This window comes from Paramormyrops kingsleyae, chromosome 7, assembly GCF_048594095.1.
Source record: "Paramormyrops kingsleyae isolate MSU_618 chromosome 7, PKINGS_0.4, whole genome shotgun sequence".
NCBI lineage: Eukaryota > Metazoa > Chordata > Actinopteri > Osteoglossiformes > Mormyridae > Paramormyrops > Paramormyrops kingsleyae.
Genome location: NC_132803.1, coordinates 7,880,001 through 7,902,699, shown reverse-complemented (window position 1 = coordinate 7,902,699; position 22,699 = coordinate 7,880,001). Strand labels below are relative to the sequence as shown.

Here is a 22,699-nt window from a genome sequence, read left to right as displayed (position 1 = left end):
AAAATGGTTAGCCAATGGTTACTGGGTTTTGGTGATTTCCAAAAACAGCTGCAGTGTATGTGTAGTGCACCATAAAGGAACATCCATATTTTGAATGAATGAATGACTGAATGAATACATAACCTTACATATTTACTTGTGAATGTATAAAAGGAGAGGAATTTTGAATTTGTTTATAGTTTAACAGTATTGTGCAGCTGGTTCTTGTCTGAAATGAGCACAATTAAAAGTGGTCAGAATGCTAAAATTAGTAATAATATACAATTATTAATTAATACATAGTATAATACCTGCGTCTTTTTGTTGCATGGATGAGTATCATTTTCACGTTTCTGTTAAACATGCATCAAAATGTTGAACAGCATGGCTGAATAACCTATGGATGACATTTCTACGTGTCTGTTAAAATTACAGAAATATCGCTTCACTTTAAATTATTTGAAGTAGCCAAGGTTTTTATGTTGTTAACAGTTTATTAAAGTGTACAATTGGTTTCTTTAATCACACATGCATGGTAGATCCTTTTATGTGAAATTATTTAAATAATTTAATAACATGTGTCAAACCAGCAAAAGATGATGAAACAATCCTATAATAATAACCTATTCAAATTGCATGGGGTATTGTAATTCTTGTAGGCCTAGTATTCACAAAGACCATTAATTTGTAATTATGTAAGATGCAAAATATTTGTAATAAAGTATTAATTACAAAATTATTTATAAAAAAAATTGTAATGCAGGTGTTTTAAAAAAACAGTGCAACCTGTTATTACTTGATTAAAGTAATTAGTGAATACACATTTATATAGATTCTAAGCCTGCATGATGTTGATGTTGTATATGCAGTTCACACATTGTAAGAACTGCAAAGCTGGGTTGAAATTATGCTTGAGTGATATTTCATTTTCCTATACCATCATACCATCTAGACAGCATACCGCGGTATACGATATTTTAACAGTATTTTCAAAACAGATGTTGTTTTGGTATTTTGAAATCTTAACGATGAAATTAACCCCCCCACAAAAACAAAAAAACAAAATCTGAAATACCATGGGATGCAATATTATTGTAATACCAACCAAGCCTAGTTAAGATCATCAGCAAATTTCACTAAAACATTTTCACTGTCATAAGAAACATAGCAAGCGTTGTGATTTTAATGATTGTTCCTTTTCAACAGTACCTAGTGTTTTTCAAAAAAACTGTCCACCACTGTTTGTCGCTGCTGATTTTGCGTGATTTTGCTGAGCCTACAATAATCATTTTCATCCTCATGTGATAAATATTGTAGTATTTATCGCAAAAAAATCACAACCAGATATTTGACTTTTTTCCCCAATATCATTCAGCCCTAATAGACGCCATCATAAGTGTCTTATTCTAAGTAAATTTTGGTAATAAACATACAGTAACTGCAAGAACACTGGACAAAAAGATTAATATATTTTAGCATATTCCAAAAAAAGAGAAGTATTCTTGGTATCCAGATCACAGTAGAAGTTAATTAAACAGCATCAAGCAGAAGATTTGCCAGCTGGTCCAAGCTATAAGATCTTTGCATGTGTGCAGGTATATTTGTTTGCTTTTTGTTTAATATGGTGTATATTTTTTAAATGCAAAACAAATCATAACCATGGCTACCTGTACCATTTTTGTTAGTTTGATGTTTTTTTCTTGCTGCAATGGTAATTGATAGGTGGCTGTTAAAATGTGATTCTTCATTTTTTTCCGTTAAGGTAAACCAGAGAGGACTTCATACTCGTATGGAAGACAATCAAATTTACATGAGTGCCATCAGGTAAGACTAATTTTTACGATAAAAGAATGACATTGTTAAAATTGTCTGTGCTGTTCCATACTGTTCTGTCTACTGATTATTATTATTTTATTATTTTGGATTTAATAAGTCAGTGAAAACAAATTCACATTTTTGGGACTTCCATATAAGTCTTTGAATGAGGTGTACAGTATGTGATAATGGGAACATTGACAGCTGTATTAAAGTATTTTAAATCGCTAAGTTTGATTAAATTTCAATTTAACTTTGATATTGAAATATATATTTTTTTAAAATCACATTTTTTGTAATTAAATATGCAACAGATAAACTACGACAATGGGTGTGGTTATACGAAAGTAATGAATGACATCCTGGTGTAATGTGGCCCAGCGCAAAGCGGAGGGGCTGCTAACGAAGTTGGAGTTGATTATTTTTCTATACCTGTCCGGAGTGTTTTATCCTGCTTACACTATGGCTAACGAACAAAAAAATAATAATAGAATGAACTAGTAACAGTTAACTTTTCAGAAGTAAAGTACGTTTGATGATTTTGCAACATGCTCTTAAAAATATAGTCCCTATAAGGATAGAGCATTTGATCAGGCTACTCACTGGAAGTGGCAGGTCCGTCAAGTTACCTTAGAAACCATCAACAGACGGGCGTTTGCATTCTGAAAACCAAGGAAAATTATGCTGATAAGAATGACTGTTCATTTATGAATAAAAAGTGACACAGGTTTTTATATTAACATGTTATTAAGCTGCCAGAACTCCCTGTGCAGTTACACAAATATAATCAACACCCACAAAACAAACCTTTTCACATATCCGGAAAAGAGTACTTACCAAAGCCGTCGTATGATTGCAAACAAGTGATTTTTTTTTTTTTTTGCAAAATTTTGTTTCAGTATTTTTTTATTCAGAGGGTCATTGGAGGAACTGACCAGTAACATTGGTCTTTCAGACGTTTTGTGGTAATAGAATACAGCATTAAAACTTAAATGAAGTTAGGATATGAAAACGAAATAGAAATGAAATAGAAAACAAGTGAAATATCATGAAAATACTATAAAATTTGTTGTGATGTATTGACTAATGTATACAATATAGACACCTTTTGGCATAGGGCATACCCACATCAGTACAGCAAAGCAGCAAAGCTTTGATATCGCCGTCATTAAGTTTAGTTAACATTTTTGTGTATATAAATTCTCATTTAGTATTGTAGGAAAATTTTGTGTTTTACTAGTATTAAATAGCAGTAGTAAATAGTGTTGTAGTTATTTTCCCATGATACATGTTACTTAAGGACTTCATCCTGTTGTGCAGGCCATGTGTGTGTGTGTGTGTGTGTGTGTATGTGCGTGTGTGTGTGTGTGTGTATGTATATGTATATGTATGAGCAGTAAGCTATCTTGTCATTTATGAAAAATGATCTTGCTTAGAAATTAACCTGCTTCACATCCAATATGACAAAGTCATCAGAAATTTGCTTGTCTAAAGTTTGTAGGGTATGTGACAGGCAAAGTAATGTAGCTGTCGTGTGCCTGAAACTCACTTTGCCTGTTAGCAATATCCTATGGCATAGCATTCGTGTAGTGCAAGATGAAAAGAATTTATACATATGGTCCCCGGATTAAGAACATCCAACAATGCGTACTTATGAATGGACAACCGTGAAGTCTAATATATTAAAAGTTCTGATTAACTGCAAAGGTTCGTAAAAATGAACACATGCACTACTTTGTGATGCTGGTGAAAGTGTTGTGTGGCTTCAGCAGTTTGTCAGCTCAAGATACAGTAGAGTACTGTATGTAGCTCCTTTTATTATTACTGTATGATTATTATTGTTATTATGTACTCTTAAAATTTTCAACGTACCTGTAAATTTGACTTAAAGACGTAGGCAACAGATCTCAAAACTTTGGCAACTGTCTGTAAATTGAATTAACTAGATTCAGATGTATTTGCCTTAAAAGTAGTTTAACTTGCATACTACAAGACATAGTTTTAGACATAGTTGCATTATTTACTAAAAACTTTTCCAATTTAAAAAAAACATACAGCCATAAATTGATTTTTGCTGATCGCTACTAACACTTGTAGATTATAGCGTGAGGTCATTTCAACCAATGATAAGATGCTGTGTTAGAAGTAAATTCAGCAATAGCTTTCTATGCTGCTGCCTGACCTCTAATTGTTCCTTTAGGAGCACCCCCTTCACCTGATTCCTCTAGGGTGATGTCAGGTTTCTTTATCAAGGTCTTAGAGACACTGTTTTCAAATTGCCTGAATGAAGGGTAAGAAGTTAATGGGAAGGTAACATGGGACATGAGTGATGTTTCCAAAGTCGACCATCAGACACACAGGTGTCATGGCTTAGCCTAAAATCTTTCAGTGAGTAGTATATCTGTGTTAATAAAAGCTGTTATTTTTCCTTGCAGTTTTGCCCAAAATATTTTTGGATTATGGACTTATGGATGGGCACATAATGCAAACATTACGAATGTAACATATTTTAAGAAAAAAACATATATATTCTGGATGGGGTGCCAGTTCATCATAGGGCACCAGGCAGGGGTACACCCTGGATGGGGTGCCAGTCCATCACAGGGCACCAGGCCGGGGTACACCCTGGATGGGGTGCCAATGCATAACAGGGCACCAGGCAGGGGTACACCCTGGGTGGAGTGCCAATCCATCATAGGGCATAAGACAGGGGTACACCCTGGATGGGGTGCCAGTCCATCACAGGGCACCAGGCAGGGGTACACCCTGGATGGGGTGCCAGTCCATCATAGGGCATAAGACAGGGATACACCATGGATGGGATAAATTTGCCATAAGCAATTTAGATATGCCAGTTAGCCTACCTATATGTCTGTGGATGACAGGAAGAAAGTGGAGCACCCAGAGAAGACTGCACTTCATGGCCATGCAAACTACACACACACTGAGAATGGAGGCCGGCTAAGACTGTCCCCCTCCAGCAGATCCAGCATGTTCAGTGTGTATAAGAGAGAGACATTTTAATGTATAAGCAAACTGCATTAGAAGAGAACCTAAAAGGCTGCCATTCAGTTTTTCTAATCATAATTGTTCTTTGTCATTTTAATTTCAGAAATATCATTTTTAATAATGTCGATTTTGAGTAGTGAATATTTCCGTATTTTGTATTGTGATAAAAATATCTATCTCCATATATTCATCCATCTTCTCACCATTTATCCTGGTCAGAGTCAGACGTGAGCCTAGAGTCTGTCCCAGGCAGCAGGGGCTATAAGGTAGGGTGTGCCCTTCACCCAATGCCAGTTTCTCTTAAACCATTTTTATCACGTGTCTGTGCATCTTAAGGCAGATTAAACTGACATACAGCTCGTCAGAACACCATTATGGTTTTGTTCATTATACGTTTATCTCAAAAAACAATATATGTTGTTTATTTTTTCCAATGTACTGTTTCCCAAACAAGTAATTAAACTGGAAACATTAATCTCACTTTAATTTTTATTGTTATTAGATATTAATATAGATAAAATTGCAAATGTAAAAGTGAAGAAACATTCAATAAAATATACATTGTAGGCATTTCAAGTTATGGGCAATGACATGAAAACCAGTCTTCTGGAATTATGCTAAAGTTAAGATGACATTTACATCATATGTATACGTTTGAGGTCTGGATGTGTGATATAAAAATTGTAATATTTTCCTGGGTCTTTATCAGTTCAGAAATTCTGCAGTTATAGTGCATTTGTTTATTTTTTTTTTACAGGGATCAGCATTTTATTGAGCATTTTGGGATGCTTGTGCAGTTTAACCCTCAAAACAGGGGAAAATTCCCTGTATAAACACGTGTATTCCGGTATATTTGGTACTTTATTGTTATATGGACCGAACCTGCCGTTACCATTTCATTTGCCGCACTTTAACCGTTCTCATTTTAGTCTTAGATGCATGTATTTGATTAGAGATCGAACAAAGCAATACTACATTGGAATACTTTTTCTAGCTATTGATCAAATTGGCTTTGCATATTAAAGCAATACATTTAAATGCCGTTTCCCTAACCACTGCTTAATGCAGCATCCGCTTTCCTGAAATGTGCTATTACCAACCTGAATGCTTTTCAATTCCCTTAGCCAGTCCAACTGTGTGCAATGGGCAATTTGCCTTTGCTGCCACATGGGCAGGATTTGGAAAGTTTGTGCCATTCTTTTCAGCTTTCATTAACAGGGCCCTTCTTTGTAATCAGTAAGTTGGCAAGCAGCGACTGGCATTTGCCTCATGGGAAATGTGCTTTGGTTGATCGAATATTCATGCAATGGTGCCATACCTCTCTCTTTTTACTTAAACTGATATTCTATTATGTTTCAATTTCTGCTTTAATATTAATATTTGTTATCGCATTATTATTTTACAAATTATTTCCTGACAGGTATTTAAGTGTTCAGTGCAGTGTGCATCTATATGTCAATTCGCATTATAAACAGTACAATATGTCTAATTTTTCTGAAATATTAATCTTTTTTTTCTGTTTTCATCTAGGAGCATATTTTGAAATATGTCAGAAGTGGCCTGTGTTTGTGGTGCCCTCTCTTGTCTTCATTGAATATCCTTGGCTTCTGTGACACTGTTAGTCTACTGTAGCAGATTTGTGATACTTCTTTAGACATGAGGACATGGAACATTCTGCTTAGCTGGAACTTCCTTGAAAATTTCCATCACTCAAAAAAAGTTTGAATTCAGCTGGTCTTTCTGCTTTGAACACCAGTCATCATCATGTTTATTATTATTAGTACATTAGCATAAAAATTGTTTAAAGTGAGCATATTAATGACAACATGACAAATATGAATTTGAAATACTGGACTAGGCAGAATGAAGTGGCTATTTTTTCAGGCTATCTGTTAATCTTTCATTAAAAACAATTATATTGTACGTAGTATACATAGTCCAATCCAAGTTTAAATGAAAAATGTTGGGAATTTTCTGGGTTCACATCGTATAATGCATCTGAAACTTCTGATTTATTATGTCTTGTTAAGGGTTCTATAGACAGGGATTCAAAATGCCGGAAAGTGGGAAGGTGTTGGATTCTGTGAATGTGGAAGATGAGTTTGATCACTCTGTCTCCTAATTCATGTGCTTTTCAGGCATTTACAACAGGATTTTCTTTTTTGCTCAGCACATATTAGTGTATATTATTCATGCCAGATTTGCCAGATTTGCTGTTTGCCTTCACAAAACCCTCTCACCATTCAAGGAAGCCTTGACATGATTGCATGCTTTTTTAACACCCTGCAGCAGGTTACTTGTATGCGGGCATCTCTTGAAGTATTAAAACTGAATAGCAATACTTTCACAGTGTGTGTCGGACTATGGATGTTGTGCAATACAAATGAGCCCTTTGGCTTCTGTGATTTCTCGAGCAAGCTGTAATTCAGGTGATAACCACATATCTGTGTGACAAGCCAGCACTGGCACTCACCATCAGCATGGCTGTGTTACATTTAACAATAGCAGGGATTAAGAGGATTTCTGAGTGTTTATTTCCAGGATAAGGCTATCAGGTGATATCGCCTCCTTCTGACAGGAAGTGGCGAGTCACAGCGCATATATGAAAAAATTCTGAATCCATTCGTGCCTTTTACCTGTCGCGTGTGACTGTGCTGCCGAAAGATTTTGTATTTCCAGTGAGTTTCCCATATATGTTTTAATAATAAAATATATACGTTTGGAATTCATTATCATTTTTTTTTGAAGAATGAATATTGTGGAGGAAAGTCGAAAGTCAAATTGTGATGCTTTTTTTTAATTTGAAAAAGTTACGTTATTTTTCAGTCAAATCATATCGGAGCAATTTTTAGCATTTGCGATTTCCTCAGCGATCAAATACTTTAGCTTCATTATTATGTAATTCAAAAATGCTTTCTGTATGATATTAATTTTTGACAGCTGTCTTACAAGTTACTATATGGATTCCCAAGTGAAGGCTTGTAGTAATTTAGAAACATCTGCTATCCTCGGTATTTTGTTTCATTATTAATTAAAATACTTGCCTAAACATGCAAACATGCACACTTCACAAGGGTTTGTTTAATTTGTCGTGTTCTGTGTTTTTGAATATTTCTATTCTTTTTTTAAAGCCTTGGACATTGTGTTGGTAGCTAAAGCAAAAAGTTTTTTTAATGGAGTTTGAGGCCAAGTTGTAAAACAGGTATCAGTCTTTCTTGATGTGTGGAATCCTAATAGATGAACGATAAAAGTGATGCAGAGCTGTTTCCATTAACCCTTTCCCCTTTAGATGTCCTCACATCAAACAGCAGGTTCTTCTTTTCTTCTGCTAACAGCTGTTTGTGGATAGAGAACAGAACTGAGCTGTCAGGATGTGTCTTTGAGGCTGACTTTGTGAAGATGCAGCCCCGCCCACTTCTCTGAGGCTTGCTGGTGGCTGCATCACTAAAACATTCCTGATGTGCTGCAATATGTCGACTGTCATGTCAGCTAAAAGGGCTGAAAATTTGCATTTCCAGATATGTCCGAAATATATGTACATGTACCTTTATTTAAAAACATACTGGAACTGCTAGAGCTAGAATTTGACCTTAGTGCAAGCCTATATAAAAGGTCGGAGAGTAAAATGTAATTATATAGCTGTTGCAATAACAATAAATCCAATACACACACATCACAGAGGTATCCCTTGTGAGGGTAGGGGTTGCACAAACTAGTCAACTAGTCCTCAAGTCAATATTACTGCTTTGCGATGACACATTAACAACATGGACGCCTCATAGAATACTAGTAATGCAGAAGGTTGGGAATAGAGATTGAAGTAGTGGAGCAAATATTGAGCAAGTGAAATTATTTTCGTAATTCAGTTGCATTTAATGAATTAATGAATACCTTTTTGCTTGCGTCTCCTTATTTCGGAAAATTTAGCTGATAACCAATGTATTTTTTATCTAAAATCGCCACAAGTGCCAGCAGAGAATCTCGTCAGTTTTTATTCTGTAGAAAACGAAAGATCAATCTGCTGGCCAGATTTAAATGAGCATTTTGCGGGTCGTGTTAATATAAGTAAAAGACTGTGTCACATTTTGATCTCGATGAATCCCCCCAATAATTAACAAATAATTGATAATAAAATGAGTTGTTTATCCTCCATTGTTTTGGGGTGGCAGTGTAGTTTGTATGAAATTACATGCTCATTTAGCATAAAGGTGACAGTTCTTATTCTATGGGAAAGCGATACATGAAAGTGGCCAGGATCTATGAAAGTCCTGGGTTGAGACGGCACAGGAACTACAGTAGGTTTGTGAATTTTGGTGAGAAAGCACCTTCCGACAGTGAGGAGCAGACTTACAGGCTGGATGTTATATGAGTTTTGTTTTCCTCCCCAATTGTTATACCCACAATTCAGTAATTTTTCTTTCACACTAAAATGGAAGTTTTATTGTTATTGTTCCATAAATTGTTGCTGCTGAGTTGCAACCTGTTGTTGTTTCTGCTGGTTTCTGTTCCGCATAAAAGAGATGTGTATGAGCTGTCTGTTGTCTACAGTATATGCATGTAGTTTTGCGAATAGAGATTGGCTCATGTGGCAAAGCTTTCCTTTCCCCTTTGGTTTAGTAATGATGTAATCAACAATTGGTCAATGTCAACTTGACTTTCATGACTTAAGTCGTGCAACCTCTACTACAGGGTACAAATGCTGTTTAATCGCTTATTTTGTAACAACTAAGTATGTTGCGTATGGGTGAAGGCACGGCAAGCCATCTATTATACATTTTTTAACACACTGCTGCAGAGAACTGCTCAAGGCAAAACACGTTCAAAAATGTGTAATGTGTGGAGTGCATTAACCGGCTTATACCACGGTCACCACAGATTTGGCTTACACGTTTGTACTTGAAGGCATTATTTTGATTTTTGACTTGAAAATGTATTTATTTGTAGAATTACTATTTAAGCTTGGGCGGTGTAACCGTAACACAGCATACCATGATACTTCCTATCGATATTGAGGAATTTCAAAATAGCGAAATAGCGTTGCTGTTTGCATTGTAATTTTTGCCTGTACATCCACACTAAGGAAACTTAATGTAATGTCTTGGCAGTCAGTTAATAACAGTCAAAATTTGAGGAATAAAGGGCTGGGATATCCTTGATGTGTCAGCAAGTTCCCATAATGCAGGTTGTTCAAGAGTCAGGGCCAATTCATCACACAGTTCCATTAGAATTGCTCTTGGCAGACTAAAACCAGGGACGTAGCACCAAATTTTGGGCTATGGATCTATGGATACGGTAGTGTTCCCTCCCCATTCACATTCAATAAGCCTAGCTGTCACTCTAACCGTCACTGGTGGTGAATGCAATTATTAATATATATATATATATATATATATATATATATATATATTTATTTATTTATTTTATTATTTTTTATTTTTTTCATTGTGGTGACCAAATATAACCACAGTGTGATAAAACATATTATTTTGTCCTTGTAGGGAAACTCAATTTTATAAAAATATGTGAATGCAATAAAAAAAAAAAAATCATTGTCATAAGTCTTGTATTTAGTTTGGTTACTTATTGGTAAGTTTAAGGTTGGGTAGAGGTTAAAGTTGTGATAGTTTGGATTTGGGTGTTCCCCATAGCAATGAATGGACGATCCCCACAAAGATATGAATACAAGTGTGTGTGTGTGTGTGTGTGAGAGAGAGAGAGAGAGAGAGAGAGAGAGATGGATGGATAAATTAATTTTGGCAGGGTTTTGAAGGGTGACAAGTTTATTTAATGCTGAAAAATAAAAAAGGGATTATGAATGTGAATAAAAAGACTAAGAATAATTACAAAAACCACAAAGCACATTTTTGGAAATTAAGACAATTATTGACATTTTTTTAATGGAAATCAAACCGTACATGTGCATTTATGTTGCCAGTGATCCGCTGCCAGTTTGCCTTTCTAGCTTTGGCAGCAGCTGCTATTGTACTTTTGAATTCTTCATATTATACCATAAAAATAATTCTCTTTCACTGCATTGAAATACACAGCCCTGTTGCAATCCATGCTTACATGATTGGTTGATCACTGCACGCAGCACACTTTTATTTGTACATACTCAAAAAGTAATCTTGGTTTCAGTAAGAAAACCTGGCTTAACATTGATTGCTAATACTTAGCATCGTGATACCGTTTACCTTGGAAAGCATTTGTATGATGTTGCGTGTGAAATAATAATAAAAATTCAAGTTACCAAGACTTCAGCTGCAGTGCTTGTTATACTATTGTTTTGTCAAATAAACTGTCCTTAGATTTGCAGTTATCAAATTGGGAGTAAATGAAGGTTATATTGCTGATGCTATTCTTTAGTTTGGGTATTTTATATAGAATATGATTAACCTGCAAGTTCACCTTTTTTGCTACTTTTTCCTCTTTGTTTTTTTAATACAGAATATGATTAACCTGTAAGCACACCTTTCTTTTAATTAAACACAGTGGAAATTACAGCAAATAGTACTTTAATATTTTGTGATGGTTAGGCCAGCGTTTCAGTTGATCTTCTGAGATGAGCTCTGAAGTGTTGAAACATGCTTGTATAGCCTTGCTTTCTTAACCCAGTAACTTAAATAGGTGACTGGGTTGTGTCCAGATGCCACCCCACCAAAATCACAGTGGCTATTAAACATTGTAATTCTGCAGATTAACTAGTGCTGTGCTATTATTCAGTTTCTTGGCTATTGCTTTGAGTTAGCGATGGTAGAGGATCTTGGGGTTGGTAGGATTTTTTTTCCTGGCTTGAGAGTCGGCTTGAGCACATGTACAGGTGCACTCTGCAGCGCCAGCACTTCCTCATAATTAATGACTCCTTCCTGAGTACCCCCCCGGCCCCAATCTTCCTCCCAACTCTTGCGTGACTGGAAAGAATACTCAGATGCCATCAATTTCAAAAATCCAAAAATGGGGGTGCATGTACTTTTGTACAATACCCAGAATGAAAAGCAGGTCACCATCTTCTGATCTAAGAATTTGCCTGCATCATTTATAGATTACATTAATGATTATCATTATTATTGTTGTTGTTGTTTGTTTGTATCTGAGGCATATAAGGGCCTCTGGTAAGATTATCTTACCTTAGACCTTCCTACATATTATGAGCCTAAACAATGACGAGCTAACTAATGTTACTCAGTGATTGACAACAATATATTTACACTGCCTCCAGTCTCAGTTTTGAACACATCTTTATACCCCGCAAGTAAAGGATTTCTAAATTGCCTGTAAATTGTAGGAAACTTCCAATGGCAAGGTATACAATGTAGTGTGTACCTGGTCCCCCCACCCCATATGTCCCCACAATTTGATAAAAACCTGTTATTTTTTCGGTCCCCACAAGGGGAAATTCTATTTTAGAAAAATCTGTGAGTGCAACCGAAATACTAAAAATGCCAAAAGGCCTGTATTTTTTGAATACTTATGGTTAAGGTTGTCATTGTTGGGAATATTGTTCTGCCCTTAGAAGTGAATGGACAGTCACCACAAAGATATGAATGTAGCTCTCTCTCTCTCTCTCTCTCTCTCTGTGTGTGTGTGTGAGTGAGTGAGTGAGAGAGAGAGAGAATTGTGTCCTGGGGGGTATTCAATGAAAGTAGCTAAAGAAAGCCAGACTTTCCCGGAAAAGTCAGACTCAAATTAGTGCCATTTCTAAACTTAGTCTCATATCGTTCAACTAACGCAGTTAAGCTTTAGCTAATCAAGGCTCATATAAGACAACTTGCATAGTCTCACTTAGTGCGCACACCCGAGATATTTAAGAAGCCAAAATGAATGGATGAACGATACATCGATCAAATTAGTCGGAAAGCGTGTAAAACGAGCGCGGTGTTTTTTCCGCCACAGAACAAATGTTGCTGATGGAGCTGTATGAAAAATACAGATGTATATCGCTAAAAAAGGCAATACTGTGGCCATAAATAAAGCCAAAGGAGTTGGCTTGGCAATGAATTGCAGACAGACTAAATGTGTAAGTTATGTAAAACTGCCTAATACAGTGGCACGGTGGTATAGTGGTTTGGTTACCTTCTGGCTTGACTTCACGTGTCATTCTTACTGTACAATGCTATTCTGTATTATTTGATCTCCGTAAAATTTTTTGTTGCATCCTTGTGAAATGTTCTGCACAAATAATTGAATTTGTCTTTGCTTTTTGCTAATAAACTTTCAAAGTAGACTGACTAAACAAAATATTAAAATATCTTCCTGTTCATATTATTTTAACTTTTTTTAATTTTATTTTCAGTCGTTACATTTTATGTTTGACACCGCTTAACTAATGACAGTTAACCTGGTCCGGAGCAGACTTATTCACTCACCTAAGTTACCATGGTACGTCAGCAGGGATTCATTTAAGACACGTTGATGGAATGGAACTCCCACTTAACTGAGCCAGACTTGTTGAAATAAGTCAGACTTTCACTTAATCCTGCTTCGTGGAACACCCCCCTTGTCCCCACAACGTGATAAAACCGTTTTTTTGCTTGTGGGGACATTTTTTCTAGGTAGCCACAACATAATCTTCAATTTTATAAAAAATCTGTGAATACAGTCAAAAAACTAAAATAGCCAAAAACCATAAATAATAGTCTGATCAGTACTGGGTTTATTGAACCCTTTCAGTACATAGCAACTAATTTTTTTAGCATTTTAATTTGTCAGCTGAAAGAAAAGTGCCAGTAAAAGAGGTACATTTGTTTTTCCCTCCCACAAAACAATTTGTTTTGGGTTATTTTAATTACAATAATATCTTTTGTAATCATTGTTTTTTGCCTAAACAGGCATACCCATTTTAGCAATTCCAACATTAAAGTCTTAATTCTTCAGTAAGTGTGTTTGCAATGTTCAGGTGCTTGTTATTCATCTTTGTTAATATTTCTACTTTCTGCCAGCTGGGTACTGGCAGTCATGTTTCAGACTTTGCAAGATGAACACCATGAGAATTTTATTACACGGAGTTGCCAGGGCAACGTGATATCGGACAAAAAAAAAAAAGCCTGATCGACAATGTGCCACTTTTGTTGTAGCAGACGCCCTTTACGCTTTAAGCTAACCAAGCAAAAAAAAAAACAGCTTAAATGCAGAAGGGAGGTGTAGTGACTTTATTGTAGACAAGGAGCCCTTTGTCTTATCGTATGAATAGCTTGAGATCCTTTAGTCCTTTGTGGGTTAACTTGGGACCAGGAGCAGAGTTGTAATTGGCCTATTTAGGGTATTTTGCATTTGAATGGTATTCTGGTGAAGCATTACTAACTCTGTTGTGAGAGGCACAGTGATTAGAATTTAGATTAGGGAAAACACTTTCTCTACTTGATAAACTACACTAATTACTTCAGTCACTATAAGTGAAGTATAGAAATCCAAGTATTGATAAAGCTGGGTATGTTCATGTGTGTGTGTGTATACACCTGTATATGTATATATTCATATGTGTATATGTAGCTAGTGTGGAAATATCTGATAATGTTGGTATTAAATATCGTAAAAAATATAAACAAATCCGTATGCGCTTGTTGTTGATTAATTTAACAAATATAAGAGAACAATGTTCTTCATGCAATGAGAGTGTGTTCTCTTTGAGTAACTGCATGCCACAGAAATTTCATGGTAGCGTTTGTGTTCTGTAAATTTCTATATTATTAGAGGAATGTTTCTCTTTAGATTTCATGTATTGAAATATTAAATTATGTTTGGGTTGCAGGGTTTAAATTGAAGAGTAATGCATGTACAAAATTCTACTGTTTTACGTTGAGCACTGCCATGCTGATTTTTCCCCAGAGTGTGTTTAGCTTCTAATACATCTATATTTGTAATTGGCCTATTCAGCTATATGTGTTTTGATATGTGCATTGCATTAACTTACAGGGATGAAGTTTTATCAGCATAATTTCTAATGACCTATGTATTGTCCAGCCTAGCCTGCTGGCAGGAGACATAGGAGTTGGTTCTCCAGGGGCAGCTTCGCCCACTAAGCCTGGCACCCAGCACTACCAGCACTATGCCAGTAATCCCCGGCGGAGACCGTTACATGGGGACTCCATGGGTGAGCTTCAAGGACTTGCATTTTATCAGAATTTCTTTTTGTCCCCACTCTCACTGTATGGACTTTGCTTCCTCTATCCATAGTCTTCTAAATTACAGCTGAATATTTCTGTGTGTTTTAATCATTAAATTAATTTGTATTAAGACATTAAGGCCGAAATGTTGTTGAGGCACATTTGGAATAGCATGTCTCTTTTTGAGAATCTGTAGTATGAATCTACATCTGTGTGTGTGTGTGTGTGTATGTGTGTGTGTGTGTGCGCGCGCGTGCGTATGCGTGCGTGTGTGTACAGATATAGATGTACAACTAATAACATATTTTTTAAGAAATGGAAAATAGATTCAAATAAAAATAAGTCTTTTATCATATGCCTAATGAGTTTACCATTTGAATTCATTATTTAGTATTTTTGATTCACCTCATTTTGTTACAATTGTTCTGTGATAAAATCAAAAGCTCCCCTATTTTGCTATTGTTGTGTTATTTTGTGTGCATGTGTTTAACATAAATATGGAATAGATTTTTATTATTTGTACCTATTTATCGATTATCCATACATATTCTATACTCCTTATCCAAAACAGTGTCATGGTGAATCATTATTTTCTGTCAATAAAAACCAGTGTTGGCCAAAGGTAATTCTTAAATAACTTTTAACTAAAATCTAATCATCATTTTCCCCTATATTAGCTTCCTTTTTTACTTATTAAATGGTGTAAATCTAAAGATATTATTTGTGTACGTCTCTGTCTGCCTTTGGTGAACACAGAGTGCATCTGCATGCGTGTGTTTATTTATTTAATCAATTACATAATTCTTATTTATTGCTTCTTTTTCAGAACTGCAGGCAAAAAAAGTCCGCAAAGTCCCGCCAGGATTGCCTTCCTCAGTAAGTTACTGTATATTGAATGAATGTAGTTTGATTTTGGAAATTTTCTCATCATTGTGGCCATTGAAGGTTGAGTTGTATTGCAGAGATATTATACTTTACAATATTATTTAGACATCAGTTAATTGTAGACTTATCTGAATTGAATTTTGCTCCCTTATTACCTAGGACATCCAAAGATGTGTTACATGAAAATTGGCTGCATTAAACATTTCAATAGAATTAGTAGTTATTTTCAGGTAGTGTGAAGTGAAAATGTGAGATCAATAGAATGTCAATAGAAGTACCCACAATATGTGGACAAGTTTATTAAAAAATAATATTGCATAAAAATTGTCTATCACTGTATAGTGTTCTGTTCTGTTCACCTTGAGTGGAAGATTGGGTTGTGCTGCCTCAGATTATGGTTTTATTGCTATATAGTAATATTTTAGCCATTATTTTATCTGAAGTTTTTTTTTGTTACTCATAATATAATTAGTTTCATTTATGAACACTGGTTCAAAGATTTACAGCATAAGTTGAATTGGATGCCAAACTACAGAAATATATGAAGTTCATAGTAATTTTTGTTTTACTGAATGTATTACAAGCAGTGCAAGAAATTTATTGGTTAGTTATACAATTAACCGCACTACAGTATGATAACATTAGATTATTTATTTAAATTATGTAGACATTTTTAGTTTTTAATTATGAGAATAACTATCAATCCTTAGTTTGACAATGTGCTACCCTTAAGGCCTTAAAAATAAGCAATATTTTAACTTTTCTTAATATACAAAGGAACCATTTTGGCCCAAAATATGTGATTTTTGCTTATTTAAGTCTAATTATAATTCGGCCATTCATTATTAAAAACACTGGAATCATCTTGTTATTAAAGGTAAATCCATTTACTTTAGGGAAACAAATGATTACTTAATTTATATTATTTTATTTGTTTACCCATTGATTTATAAAGTAAATAAGAGTCACACTTGATTTACATTTAATTAATATTTGTCATGATTTTGTATCCATATTAGTACATTTTTAAATAATTTATGAATTGATAGCTGATAGCTGGAATCAGTACATCAAGTGTTAAGAAAGCTCAAAATTTATTGCGTGATTTTTATTGAAGTTTTTCTAAAGTTTACTTTAGTAAGTAATAACTTTTGTACTTATTTCAGATTTTTTTTTCTTTTTCCACCACCCATAAAATATTTTTTCGTCTCGCTTTGTATTTGCATTGATCACCTTAGTCTCTCTGAGTTTGTATGAGATTGTGTAAAGTTGATCATCTTGATTAAATGAAGGTCTACTGGAAGACACAGGGGGGCTCCTGTGTGTCTTAGTGCAAACTAGACATGGTGTTTCCCTGAGCTTTTCTGTCCCCTTCAGGACATGCTTGGTATTGCACAACTATTTTTACCTCCCCTGCCTTAACCAAAGAAAATATAAAGGTTTGACTAAACACTCAATGTATACAGACTGTTTTCTGTGTATCACTTGCAAATTGATATGTTCTAAAATTAAACAGAAAACAGAGAATGGAAATAAAACATTTTTTTCTTTGAATCACTAATAAATTGGCAGTAACACTGAGGTACCCTGAGCAAGGTACTGCTCCCTGAGTGCTGAATTAGCTGCCCTCTGCTATGTCACGATGTCACATGTGGGTTAAATGCAGAGGACACATTTCATTGTTGTGCACTGTGTGCCGTGGTGTGTCAACAATGATCATTGATCGCCAAATTTGAAATTTTATATACTCATAGAAGTTACATAAGCTACAAGTCTTATTTTTGCACGCATAATTAATTATTAATTTATGAGGTAGTTCTATATTTGTTACATTTCATAAATAAAAATCATTAGACATTATATGGGTATCAAGTTCATGTGGCTTTGCACATTAGCATTCCCACACCTGAACTGTGCACATACACTGCTTTACACAGGGGCATTCCCACACGTCTGACCTGTGCACATACACTGCTTTACACAGTGGCATTCCCACACGTCTGACCTGTGCACGTACACTGCTTTACACAGTGGCATTCCCACATGTCTGACCTGTGCACATACACTGCTTTACACAGTGGCATTCCCACACGGCTGACCTGTGCACGTACACTGCTTTACACAGTGGCATTCCCACACGGCTGACCTGTGCACATACACTGCTTTACACAGTGGCATTCCCACACGGCTGACCTGTGCACATACACTGCTTTACACAGTGGCATTCCCACATGTCTGACCTGTGCACATACACTGCTTTACACAGTGGCATTCCCACATGGCTGACCTGTGCACATACACTGCTTTACACAGTGGCATTCCCACACGGCTGACCTGTGCACATACACTGCTTTACACAGTGGCATTCCCGCACGGCTGACCTGTGCACGTAACACTGCTTTACACAGTGGCATTCCCACACGGCTGACCTGTGCACGTAACACTGCTTTACACAGTGGCATTCCCACACGGCTGACCTGTGCACATACACTGCTTTACACAGGGGCATTCCCACGTCTGACCTGTGCACATACACTGCTTTACACAGGGGCATTCCCACACGGCTGACCTGTGCACGTAACACTGCTTTACACAGTGGCATTCCCACAGGACTGACCTGTGCACGTAACACTGCTTTACACAGGGGCATTCCCACACCTGACCTGTGCACATACACTGCTTTACACAGTGGCATTCCCACACGGCTGACCTGTGCACATACACTGCTTTACACAGGGGCATTCCCACACGGCTGACCTGTGCACATACACTGCTTTACACAGTGGCATTCCCACACGGCTGACCTGTGCACGTAACACTGCTTTACACAGTGGCATTCCCACATGTCTGACCTGTGCACATACACTGCTTTACACAGGGGCATTCCCACACGTCTGACCTGTGCACGTACACTGCTTTACACAGTGGCATTCCCACACGGCTGACCTGTGCACATACACTGCTTTACACAGGGGCATTCCCACATGTCTGACCTGTGCACATACACTGCTTTACACAGTGGCATTCCCACACGTCTGACCTGTGCACATACACTGCTTTACACAGGGGCATTCCCACACGTCTGACCTGTGCACATACACTGCTTTACACAGGGGCATTCCCACACGGCTGACCTGTGCACGTAACACTGCTTTACACAGTGGCATTCCCGCACGTCTGACCTGTGCACGTAACACTGCTTTACACAGTGGCATTCCCACACGGCTGACCTGTGCACGTAACACTGCTTTACACAGGGGCATTCCCACACGGCTGACCTGTGCACGTAACACTGCTTTACACAGTGGCATTCCCACACGGCTGACCTGTGCACATACACTGCTTTACACAGTGGCATTCCCACGCGGCTGACCTGTGCACATACACTGCTTTACACAGTGGCATTCCCACACGGCTGACCTGTGCACATACACTGCTTTACACAGAGGCATTCCCACATGTCTGACCTGTGCACATACACTGCTTTACACAGTGGCATTCCCGCACGGCTGACCTGTGCACGTAACACTGCTTTACACAGTGGCATTCCCACACGGCTTACCTGTGCACGTAACACTGCTTTACACAGAGGCATTCCCACATGTCTGACCTGTGCACATACACTGCTTTACACAGTGGCATTCCCACATGTCTGACCTGTGCACATACACTGCTTTACACAGTGGCATTCCCACACGTCTGACCTGTGCACATACACTGCTTTACACAGTGGCATTCCCACACGTCTGACCTGTGCACATACACTGCTTTACACAGTGGCATTCCCGCACGGCTGACCTGTGCACGTAACACTGCTTTACACAGTGGCATTCCCACACGGCTGACCTGTGCACATACACTGCTTTACACAGAGGCATTCCCACATGTCTGACCTGTGCACATACACTGCTTTACACAGTGGCATTCCCGCACGGCTGACCTGTGCACGTAACACTGCTTTACACAGTGGCATTCCCACACGGCTGACCTGTGCACGTAACACTGCTTTACACAGAGGCATTCCCACATGTCTGACCTGTGCACATACACTGCTTTACACAGTGGCATTCCCACATGTCTGACCTGTGCACATACACTGCTTTACACAGGGGCATTCCCACACGTCTGACCTGTGCACATACACTGCTTTACACAGGGGCATTCCCACACCTGAACTGTGCACATACACTGCTTTACACACTGGCATTCCCTCACCTGACCTGTGCATGAACACTGCTTTGCACAGCTGCATTCCCACACAGCTGACCTGTGCTTGTGCGCTGCTTTGAATGCCTTGTGTTTGCTGTTCATATTCCCAGCTAACTTTAAATACTTGCCACGTTTTGATTATATGATGCTAAAGAAATAGCAAAACTGACAAATTACCTGTGACTTCTGAGGTTTAAATAAGGTATTGTTGAGCTTTATGAGGGGTTATATAAAGAAATGGTTACTGATTTATTTCCACATATAAAGATAAGTACATATAAAGAAAGCGAAAGCAGACTGTGGCCTGGCTATTGGGTTTTTAGCTCCTTACCAGGGTACCTTACAGAGTCTTAGGGTGATCAGCTGTAAAGTGACACAGACACACTTTCTTGTCTCACTATTATAATTTATTCCCTAAAGCCGTTAACTCTTTGCCACAGTCCTGTTTTCCATTTCTGGATAGTAGTTTTGTAAATTTTGTATATTCTTTTTTTTTTCTTCCATAAACTGAAAATCATTGTAAATGAAAACATCCATCTTTTATCAGTTATCCAGTGCAAATATTCATCCTTCTTCTACCCTTTTAATACTGAAATGATAAAATCAAGACAGTTCCTTTTCAGTTTAGGAATGGAGATCCTAGAACGGTGACAAAAAGATATAATTCTGGTACAAATTTCCAGTGTTTCCAGGTAGTGGTTGAATATGTGATCACTTAAAATATTAATTAGATCTTCGGGATATTTTATCGTTCTTGGAGAAGGTTCTTCCTTTTTGCTTTTCATTTTCATTCATGTTTTACTCCTTGGAAATGGTTAGCCTCACGAGTTCTGAAAAATGCATTCACTGTTATGCTGTTCAATAAAAGAAATTATGTTCTTGGTAGGGTCTGCTTATACAATAATGTCCGTTATTTTGATTGCTTAGGTTCTGTTAGATTTAGTTCAGTTCAGAGCTCCAACAGTTTAATGTGTTTTAATGAAAATGAATTACACATTTTTATTTCAATAATAATAGATACCTTAGCAGAATAAAATAGAAAAATCAAGTCATTTTGTGACTTGCAACATTTGTTCCTGTCCCAAGTAGATTCCTGCTTATTTAAACGACCTACACTGCACATCCAACTCTTGTGACTGACTCTGCAGCAGTGTTAATTTCCATTGAGAGTATCAGTTTGGGTGTAGCAGGTCCACATTGCTATTCATTGGAGTTTCTTCTGAAAAGCACTGTATATTAGTATTTAGCACTGTATATTAGTAGTCAGGTTTAATTTGGGAAGAGGTCTTGTCAGCTATAATCCAAACGGCTGCAGCAGTCTGTTTAGTGCAGTAACAGTTACTCTACCCAAAGTAACTTCAGGTTTAAAAATGGTGATTTACCGGGGGCATGAAAGCAGGCGGCAGCCACCCTGGTATTGAGTTTACACTTTGGGGGTTGAGCGGGGTGTGGTGGGAGAGAGGGGGGAGCGGGGGAGTTTTGGCTGAGAGCTTGAGTGTTTCACATTCTGTGCTGCCAGAATAAATTGTGGTCTTGACCAGTATGCTTTCTGTCTTAACTCGCTAACCTGCTCAGCCTTCATATAGTATCATAGAGTATCTTCCTCCATGAAGTGCGGGAACAAAATGTAGGGCCTCAACAGAAACACCACCAGCAATAAATGCTGGAAATAAGAACACAAGCAAGGAGCTCCTCTTGGCTTAAACGTCAGAGATTATATGTGATCATGCACAGAATCTTAAAGGGGCATTAATTTGATACACCTGAAGTCAATGTAGTTTCTAAATTCAAAATCCGTTTGTTAAGAGTATGTGTCTGCATGCGGCTGCCTCTGGATTGGCTTCTGTTGTTGCCTTCAGCTTAATTACGTATTTAAGCTGCATAAATTCTTTTAAAAGAATACAGAATAAATCGTAATTCATGTGCATGCAGCTCTATGCAACAGGTCAAACTAAAGTAGCATTAAGACTTTAAAAAGTTGTTATTTCACCCTTTTTAATTCTAAATGTTCTGTTTGTGCAAAAATCACAAAATCACCATAAGGCCTGTTTTGCATTTTTAATTTAGTAACTAACATATGAATACATTTGCATATTAATTAGGTGCAGATTAAATCATGCATACATAATTGCCTCCTTACTGTGTTTAATGTTTGTCAGAATCTGCAGCTTTGGTTGATGAATGCCATTTGAAGAATACAATTGGACATACCCTTAGACATATACAAGCAAACGTAAGATTTTAAACACTGATTCCCAAGCTATCCTCTTTCAGCACTGACTTCTGTCCTGTTAGTAATCTTTCATGCACTTATTAATTACTCTGCACATACAAATTAATAGTTTAAGCACTGGTTATCTTTAAGGTTGGAATTAAGGTTTTTGGTTCATTTTAGACTCAGTTACCATAAATTCTAGCTTATTTGTCTCTTCTCTGTGTTTTATTGTGAAGAATGCAATCCAGTGAATACAGTGCAGACAATGAAATAAAATTTAATTTGTAAATGCATTCATTTTTATTAAGCTCTTTTGTGTATATCTTTGTGCTTATATGTCTGTCTGCATGTGTGTCATATGTGTGGATAAAGGCTAAATATTACCCACAGAATAATATTTAAAGTCACAAGTTTTATCGAATATTTGATGTACATGTAATTAAAGTGTATGTAGGTATACTGAACTCTATATGTTAAACTTTGT

The 22,699-nt window shown here is 36.9% G+C and overlaps 1 protein-coding gene across 10 annotated transcripts in view; it reads left to right on the top strand.

The window, feature by feature from the left end:
- The window catches only part of LOC111843783 (transcription factor 4), a 141,630-nt gene that overhangs the window by 72,621 nt on the left and 46,310 nt on the right, over positions 1-22,699 (top strand). For all 10 annotated transcript variants that reach the window (XM_023811639.2, XM_023811634.2, XM_023811640.2 and 7 more), the window contains 3 exons: positions 1,742-1,803; positions 14,764-14,893; positions 15,733-15,782. In XM_023811639.2, coding sequence (XP_023667407.1) covers positions 1,742-1,803; positions 14,764-14,893; positions 15,733-15,782 — 242 coding nt within the window. The remainder of the gene's footprint in view (positions 1-1,741; positions 1,804-14,763; positions 14,894-15,732; positions 15,783-22,699) is intronic.